Here is a 9808-nt window from a genome sequence, read left to right on the forward strand (position 1 = left end):
TTACTTATGTTCAACTATGAACAGTATTTCTAATAAAATAGAAAAATCATGCAGTAGCTTCAAAGTTTAGATATTTGCTTACTTTTATTTTTAATTTGTTTATTCTATTACATGTTACTTATTACTCTCTTCCCCCCCATCTGCAGGTGTTGTTGTGTATTTGTGTGTGTGTGTATCTGTGTGTATCTGTGTGTCTGTGTTTCTGCGTGTGTGTGTGTGTGTGTGTGTGTGTGTGTGTGTGTGTGTGTGTGTGTGTTGGAGGTACGCCCATTCATACCACAGAGCACATGTGAACATCAAAGGACAAGTTACAGGTGTTATAATTTAAGAAAAGTGGCACTAAAGAAAAAGATGCCATGCAACAGGGTTCAGCAGAGGGTTTTTTATTATTAGGGAAGGGGATCATCAAAAAAGGAAAGGGAAGGGGGAGTCCATTCTCCAGAGACAGGAGCAGCAAGAGAGAGGAGAAAAGAAAAAAGAGGAGAGAGAGGGAAGAGGGGGAGAGTGTTACGTGAGCAACCAGCAGTCAATAAGGTCAAGGTCTTCTTTATTCAGATACACCAGCCAAGCGCAGGTCAAAGCGAGGAGGAGGGAGCCGGGACCAGGGCTAGAAGAAGGGGCAGTCCACGTGTCCGTGGTCCCTTAAGAAGCCTTCCTGACGTCACCTTAGACTTCCTCTCACCCCGCCCTCACAGGCGTGTTCTGGCACACCTGTCCGGGTTGCCTGGGGGTGGGTCTACAGTGTCTCCCTACAATTCCCCTTTTAGTCTAAAAGAGGATGAAAACTTAATAGTGTAAAATATCCAAAATTAACAATCATAAAGGTGAAATATAAGAAGATACAATAATAGAAGATACAATAATCTGCTATTGCACATCCTAACTATGTTTATTCCAGCTAAGTCTTAAAGTCATCTGAAAGGGTTGTCCAACCTGAACACCTTCCAATCCCAACCCTAAACAATAGGAAGGTCATTCCTAACTAGGCTTACATTATCCTAATAAACAATAATAGGGAACAGGGGCGTAGCATCTTCTAAGTTACTTCCTGCTGAAATGGGATGATGGTAGCCATGTGGGGTCCTGTGGGGGAAAAAAAATGTTAGCACAGGGAAAGTCTCTAATGAGTTATCTCCAGTCCATGTTAGATGGGATTTGCTTGATTGAAGATCTAGGTTGAAATCCTCAACTTGATTAACCAGCAGTCAATAAGGTCAAGGTCTTCTTTATTCAGATACACCAGCCTAGTGCAGGCCAAAGTGAGGAGGAGGGAGCCGGGACCAGGGCCAAAAAAAAGGGGTGGTCCACGTGTCCATGGTCCTTTAAGAAGCCTTCCTGATGTCACCTTAGACTTTCCCTCACCCCGCCCTCACAGGCGTGTTCCAGCACACCTGTCCCGGTTGCCTAGAGGCGGGTCTACTGTGTCTCCCTACAGGAGAGAGAGAACAGAGAGGGAGAGAAAAGAGAAGGAGAGGATGGGAGGTGGGCAGGGCCCTTTTAAAAGGGAACATAGTGAATGTGCACAGGTGCTGCTCTCAGTGCCTGCAGCTGAGGGCGTTTCCTGTCAGAACCCCAAGGGCAGGCCAGTATAGACACCTGAATGCTAACAGGACTCAGTTCTCTTCTTCCACAAAGTGGGTCCAGGGGCAGGAAAGGTGTCATCAGGCTTGGAATAAAGTGTCTGTGGTGGTTCGAAAGAAAATGCCCCCCTAAGAGAGTGGCACTATTAAGAGGTGTGACTTCCTTAGAGTAGGTGTGGCCTTGTTGGAGAACATATGTCACTGTGGGGAGGACTTTGAGGTCTCCTTTGCTCAAGCTTCACTCAGTGTGGTAAACAGTTCACTTCCTGTTGCCTGAAGATCAAGATCTACAACTCTCAGCTCCATTTCCAGCACTGTCTCTGCCTGCATGCCACCATGTTCCACCATGGTGATAATGGACTAAACCTCTGAAACTATAAGCTACCCCATTTAAATGTTTTCCTTTATAAGAGTTGCCATGACCATGGTATCTCTTCACAGCAATAGAAACCCTAATTAAGACAGTGTATTTATCCTCTGAGCCATCTCTCTAGCTCTGTGTTGTTGTTGTTGTTGTTGTTGTTGTTGTTGTTTTAAGTGACCCTGGAAAGATAAAAGATGTACATTCTCTTTGTTACATTAGCCCTGAGGTTGCCTACATTTAAAATGGAAAACTAGCTGACACACTCTCCAACATGCAAGAGGCAGTGGCAGATGGATCTCTATAAGTTCAAGACCAGCCTGGTCTATTTAGTGAATTCCAAGCATGCCAAGGCTACATAGTGGGAAAAAATACAAATGATATGGACAACATAGATGTGAATTTCCTGCTAGTTTCCAACAGACACAGTATTTGGCTCTCTTTGTCACTTTACTCCTATAAACCTGAACCTGTTGGTGAAATGTGTAAATATAAACCATTGTCATGACATTCCAAACTTAAAGCTTTTGTCAGTGTCATCAGCACAAACCATGATATTTGATAACTGAGAACCATGGCCACCCTCCAGTGTACCAGACACCTTGCTATGCTGTGTATCACACAACAATTATCTGAAGCAGTGACAAGAAACTAAGTGTCCAGGGCAAAGGTCAAAGAGTATATATATATATATATATATATATATATATATATATATATCCCTCAAGCACTTGCTGAAGTTTTCCAGGCTCTATACCAAAAATATTCACATTGCCAGAGGGGCTTCCCGGGCTCCAATACTAGGAATCAGGAGAAAAGGCCAAAGTCCAGGCATCCATAGGTCATGCATTCATAGACATCTATTTGCAATTTTCTACAACAAGAGATGAATATGAGAGTAAAGCCTCCCAGGCACCACAGTAAGTCAAGTCTCTCCTTATGCCATCTCCAGACTGGTTGTTTATGGAATGTGAGTGTTAAATTATGGATTTGCAGGTCAGTGGATCGAACGAAAAACAAATTACACTGAGTGAGGTGACTCAGACCCAGAAAAAGAAACTCTGAATATTTTCTCTTGTGCCTTCAAATCCTCACATGTCTGCATTTAACCAAGGGCCTCTGTGGAAATCATATTACTAGAGACTGACCATTAGAGGGAAATGAGACATCTTAAAGGAGTGGGGATAGTAGAACATAGGAGGTATAAAGGAGACTAATGGACCAGTGCTAAGTGGGGTGGAGAATATTAGGGTAAGCAAAGGAGGGGTGGAGGCAGAGATCAGAACACTAGGCATATTTGGAAAGCCACATAGAAGCCTACTGTTTTATAAGCTAAATATACAGAGAGAGAGAGAGAGAGAGAGAGAGAGAGAGAGAGAGAGAGAGAAACAGTTGTTGGCTGCTGGGAGGGAAAGTCAATTTTCTTCAGCATTGTAGTACCTGGTGGTATGACCATGACTCGTTGGATGGCCTCACACTCATGTGCATATGGCTGGCTGACTGAACTCAGTGCATTATTTAAAAAAAAAAATGAGAGCATGGAGTTGGGAGGGGTGTGTGGAAAGATGGGGTCCAGGACGACTTGGAAAAGAAACTGGGGAGTAAATCTGATAGAACCGGTAGGTTCAAAACAGTCCTCCAAAATGGCAGTGCTGGTGACAATGTTCTAAACAAAAGGACTTTGGATAGGTAAACAAAAGGATTATTATTGGGTACTGATTCTGAATTGATGCTAATTCCAACTGATGCTAATTCCAGAAGCCCCCAAGACAAACTAGAGCCCTCAGTTAAAGCAGGGACTTATGGAGGCCATGTGATTCATGGAGTTTCAGCATAAGTCATCTAACAGTAAGTACAATATGTCCCCAAACTTACCCTATGGTCATTTCATTAGTTCCAGGATGTACAATTGGGATAGATATGCTCAGAAGCTTGCAGAATTGACTCCCTAACCTGTAGAATGGGCTATTATTATTGAAAAAGCCAAATGGTAGGTATTGGAGTTGCCACTACCAGGGAATATAGTAAACAACAGAAAAAAAAAGATGCTTAGAAGTGCTTAGTCCTTGAAGAAACCATTGTAGAAAACAGTGATTGACCACCAGAGAAGCTAGGAAACAAAGAAGACTCTCAGAGAGACATACATGATCCCCCGGAGATGGGGAAAGGAACAAGATCTCCTGAGCAAATTGGGAGCATGGGGGAAGGCAGTGGGAGTTAGGAGAAAGAGAAAGGGAGAAGAGGAGGGTGAAGGAGGCATGAGGGAGCAGGGAGACTGAGTCAGGGGAAGAATAGAGGAGAGCTAGAAAAGAGATACAATAGTAGAGGGAACCAGTATAGGTTTACAGAGAAATCAGGCACTAGGAAAATGTCTGAAGATCTACAAAGATGACACCAGCTAACAATCTAAACAACAGAGGAGAGGCTACCTTAAATGCCCTCCCCTGATAATGAGATTGATGACTGACTTATATGCCATCCTATAGTCTTCAGCAGCTGGTGGAAGTAGAGGCAAACCCCCACAGCTAAACACTGAACTGAACTGGAATCCAGGTGCAGAGAAGGAGGAGTAATGAGCAAAGGGGTCCAGACCAGGCTGGTGAAACCCACAGAAACAGCTGACCTGAACTGAGGGAACTCTTAGTCCCCAGACTGATATCCTATCCCAAAGGATATGATAGACTCTGAAGACTCCCCCCCATGGAAGGCCTCTCTCCCTGGGGAACAGAAATGGTATTGGATAGGTAGGGTGTTAGTGGGGGGCAGGGGAGGACGGGAGGGAGAGGGAACTGGGATTGATGTGTAAAACAATCTTGTTTCTAATTCAACTTAAAAATGGAAAAAAAAGAAAATAGTGATTGTTTTCTTTATCTATAGTGTTGCTTTTCTGAAGGAACTTTACAGCCTTGGCATAACTTTGGTCACAAGATGGGCCTGGAACACTTGGAGTGTCTTGCATTATTGGGTACTGCAAACAGTACACGAGAAGGACTAAAGTTGCAGGGATGTGATGTTTTCCTTCAGAAAACACATAGATTAGATCAGGGGCTAATATTGTTTTACTCAAAATATTGTGTAAAAATCAATAAATATGCATTAGTACAGCTGTTCAGGGTTCAGTTCATGGAAACCGTTGCTCCGTTACATCTTGGAGTGACCCTCTTTCTTTGACTGACCCTCAGAACACAGAACACCTGACAAATGACTCCTAATGATATCCTGTTCTACTCACAGATTATCATCAGCCATCATCAGAGAGGCTTTCTCCTGCAGCAGACGGAATCAAATACAGAGGCACACAGACAGACATTACAGAGAGAGAGAGAGAGAGAGAGAGAGAGAGAGAGAGAGAGAGAGAGACCTTAGAACACAGCTCTAAATGAGATATCTCCATCCAATACCTCCCCTCAGAGATCAGGGAATCCCATGGAAGAGGAGCCAGAAGTCGGGGAGAGAGAGGACACCAGAGAACATAGCCCCCTAAAACAGATGAGCAAAGGTCATATGAACTCAGAAGCACTGCATCAGCAGTCAGAGGGCCTACGTGGGTCTGCGCCAGGTCCTCTAAATATATACTGCATATAAACTTTCAGTTTGATACTTTTATGGGGCTCCCGAATGTGTGAACAAGTGGGTCTCTAATGCTTGTGCCTTCTCTTCTTTAATTTTCTGTTGGCGTGTCTTGTCCAACTTCAATATGACAGTTATTTTGTTTCGTTTTGCTTTGTTGTTATCACTTAGAACCCTGTTTACTAACAAGAGACACAAAGGGAGTGGAGTCAGTTGAGAGAGGGGGTGGGTAGGAATAGAGGGAAGGAAACAGTATTGAGATTATATTGTATGAGAAAATGAGAAAAGAATCTGTGTTTAATGAAAGAGGGAAAATGAGGGGGAAAGAGAAAAAGACCTACTTCTCAAGATTCCAATATAGAATGGTAACCAGCTGAGACATCCAGCCTCATGGACTGAGCAAAGGTTCTTGGCTTTTCTGTTGAGAGACAGCCACTGTTGGACCAGTCAAACCACAGTCCTCAAAACACTCTAATAAAACCAGTGTGTGTGTGTGTGTGTGTGTGTGTGTGTGTGTGTGTGTGTGTGTGTATGAACCATGTACACACACACACACACACACACACACACAAAACACTTCACTTTCTCCCACTGCCATGGTTATTGCTTAAGTCCCCACAAGGCCATTACACTGACTCATACATGGAGGCAGCTTTCTCATGGGTCTGCTTGGAGCATCTTCCCTAGATGCCTGTGAGACTTAATTCCCAGTACTATTTTTTGAGAGAGGCTAATTAACATTTCCTGGGCCAGGGCCTGAGTCTCAAGGTGATCACTTATCCTCCAAGGGTCTCTGCTGTGTAAACAAAAAGTGTGTTACTGAATCTGATATAAAGTTGGAAAGAAGCCAATGACCACTCTTCAGACCAAATACAAGCAGGAAGACTTAAGAGTTGACAGTTCCTACATCCTGTTGCTTTACTTAAGGCAGCATCCTCAGGAACTACAGGTCCAGTCTATGTGAACCAATGATAGGGGCAGAATGTGACTGGTTTAAGTCGACAAGAACTAGAAACATTCAGACAGCCTCCCAGAAGCCTACATCCATGCTTTGTGAGAAAGGAGGGCACATGTTAGTATTCGGATAGGAACTTTCTACTGTGTTCCAAATTCCATCCACACCTGACCTCTCCGTTCTGACTCTCAACACCAAGAATCCAGAAGCCTGCATCTGGGCTTTGTATGAAATCAGGGTACAGGTTAGTATTAAAAACCTTAAGTTTTAGTACTAGTTACTATTCCAACTTCCATCCTTATCCAAGCTCTCCGTTCTGACTCACCCTGCAAACATCCAGAGGCAAATCCCTGTGTCAGAAAGTGAGTATGAACACACTCCCTCAGGGCTGAGGCCATCTGAACAAGACTGTCTACTGTCCTTTCTGCAACTTTTGTTATTAAAAACCATACTTTGGCTTATTTTGAATGTTTTTAACAGTCAGGGTAACCATGTAGGAAAGAAAAAAAAAGTCTTCCATCCTTTACACAGAAGAACTAATCCTGGCCACTGGGATTCTTCCTAACTCCTAGTCTATGTACACAAAGAAAGAATCACACTGTGGAGGCAAAGGGGGACCTTGTCTACTTTAATGATATAGTCATATCTAACTCATAAATTCCCCATGTGATTCCTCATTAGAAACAATTATAATTTTGTCATTTGTCTACTTGTATATCTTTATTGCTTTCAATATTTTATTACTGTAATGATGAAATGAAAATATCTGTACAATGGTCCATGTGTGCCTCTGTTGGATTAGACAGAGCAGTAAAATTCTTCAGAAGCTGAATGCTAATGGATAGAAAGTGTTCCAGAAACCCAAATACTACAAGAAAACTATTCCAAAGTCTCCTCTAACAGAGTTAGCAATCACTAAAGAGCATGTGAGAGAGCCTAGGAAACCCTTCCCAAAATGATCTGGGATAACAACCCCATTACAGTAAAAATAAAATAAAATAAAGGAAATTCATACAGAATTCAATATTTGAAGGATTTTTAAGCTCTGTCCTAGGCACAAAACCGTAAAAGACACACACACACACACACACACACACACACACACACACACACACACACACAGAGAGAGAGAGAGAGAGAGAGAGAGAGAGAGACAGAGAGAGAAAGAGACTTTGTCCTGCACTCCACTGAGGGTTATTGGCAAATGGAGAAACAAAATAAAGCAGGTGGCAAATGTGTTGGAGATCACAGCAACAGAGCAAATCTTCAAGACAGTAAGGCTGGGGAAAGATGGTGTGTGCTACTTCATCCTCTGAGGTTGGAAGTAAGAATAAGGTATAAAAATTGAAACTTAAGAAGGTGCACCCGGGAGAGCCCAGTTGGGAATATCACTGCTCTCAACAAAGCCATAGGACACACATACTAAGAGAGACTTCGTGAAGAGTAAGTTTGAAACCAGCAGACATTGTGTTTGGATCATGCCAAATGGATAGATTTCCTAAAAACAAATGTTCAGTGGAAATCTGAGACCTTCCCTCTGTAGTGCTAAGCTCTGTTTACCTTCATCAACCATTTCTCTCTTTCTCAGCTTCACAAGGTACAAAAGTTGGTGATGAAAAATCACACTTTGACTGAATTCATTCTGCTGGGACTCACAGACACCCCAGAGCTTCAAATCTGTGTTTTCCTATTTCTCCTCCTCACATACATTCTCAGCATTATGGGGAATCTGACCATCATCATCCTCACACTGATAGATTCCCACCTCCAGACACCCATGTACTTCTTCCTCAGAAACTTCTCCTTCCTCGAAATCTCCTTCACATCCACTTTTACTCCCCGAATGCTCTTCAGCATCTCTACGGGAATTAAGACCATCAGCTTTGCTGGCTGCTTCACTCAGTACTTCTTTGCCATCTTCTTCGGAGCCACTGAATTCTGCCTTCTGACTGCCATGTCCTATGACCGCTATGTGGCCATCTGCAAGCCCCTGCACTACACCACCATCATGAGCAACAGGGTGTGCACCCTGCTGGTCGTCTGCTCTTGGCTGAGTGGGTTCCTAATCATCTTAGTCCCAATCATCTTGACCAGTCAGCTGGATTTCTGTGCATCCAATGTACTCAATCATTATTGCTGTGACTATGGGCCCCTCATAGAAATAGCTTGCTCAGACACAAGGCTGCTGGAACTCTTTGACTTTGTCTTAGCAGTCGTGACCCTGATAGTCACCCTGCTGCTGGTGATTCTCTCCTACACTCGCATCATCAGGACCATTCTGAAGATCCCTTCTGCACAGCAGAGGAAGAAGGCCTTTTCTACATGTTCTTCCCACATGATTGTCATCTCCCTCTCTTATGGAAGCTGCATTTTCATGTACATAAAGCCTTCAGCATCAGAAGGAGTTGCCTTCAATAAAGGTGTGGGTGTGCTCAATACCTCAGTTGCCCCTTTACTGAACCCGTTTATTTACACGCTAAGGAATAAGCAGGTCAAACAAGCTTTCAATGATGTGGTCAGAAAATTAGTGCATCTTTATTCATTTTAGTGACCTCAAAATAAATGGAAATGTTGGGCGATATTCAGGATATGCCTCCTCTTTGTTGAAGTGATATCTCAAGTAAGCTGGGTGTGAAATGGTGTCAGCAAATCTGTTTCAAACGAGTTCAAGAATTTGGGGGGGGGGTATTCCAGTCAGAGTTTCTCTGGCTTTGGAGAGTGTCCTGGTACTAGCTCTTGTAGACCAGTCTGGTCTCAAACTCACAGAGATCCTCCTGCCTCTGCCTCTCAAGTCCTGGGACTAAAGGAGTGTGCCACCAACACCTGGCTTAATTCAAGAATTTTCTGATATCTACCTTTAAAGAATGAAAGAGGCAGAAAAAGTTATATTGGTAGAATGTATACAGAATACAAGTTAAAACTCTTTTTGCTTGTCATAAATTGAAGGATCAGCCTATTGACTGTTATTCCCATCATCTTTTCTTAATTCCTCAACTATCAAAGTGCAAATACAGTGTCAGAAACTGTGACCTCTTTCTCAGAAGAGATTATTACACCATGTAGAAAATTCTTTTCTAGATCACTATTGTTTGAGCTTTAAACAATTCCATTTCTAGAGTTTCTTACTCTGATAATTCTTGATATTACTTTTCTGGTTGAAGGGATGGCTCAACTATAAGCACTTGCTTTGAAAACATGAGGACCTGGGTTCAGATTCCCTGCACTTATATACTACTAGCTGGGCATAGTGGCTTAACCATAACATACAAGAAGGGGTCAAGTGGGGCATTGGTGGTGTATGCCTTTAGTCCCAGCACTCGGGAGGGAGAGGCAAGTGGATCT

General features: G+C 43.0%; 1 protein-coding gene across 1 annotated transcript; it reads left to right on the forward strand.

The window, feature by feature from the left end:
* The first annotated feature begins 8078 nt into the window (after positions 1 to 8078).
* Positions 8079 to 9014, forward strand: LOC100766834 (olfactory receptor 6C4). The gene has a single exon (XM_027391898.1). The coding sequence runs from the start codon at positions 8079 to 8081 to the stop codon at positions 9012 to 9014; it is 936 nt and encodes a 311-aa protein (XP_027247699.1).
* The last annotated feature ends 794 nt before the right edge of the window (positions 9015 to 9808 follow it).

The sequence above is a fragment of the Cricetulus griseus genome, assembly GCF_003668045.3.
Source record: "Cricetulus griseus strain 17A/GY chromosome 1 unlocalized genomic scaffold, alternate assembly CriGri-PICRH-1.0 chr1_0, whole genome shotgun sequence".
NCBI classification, from domain to species: domain Eukaryota; kingdom Metazoa; phylum Chordata; class Mammalia; order Rodentia; family Cricetidae; genus Cricetulus; species Cricetulus griseus.

Coding starts and splice junctions, on each gene's coding strand:
- LOC100766834 (XM_027391898.1), top strand. CDS start 8,079: ATGAAAAATCACACTTTGACTGAATTCATTCTGCTGGGACTCACAGAC.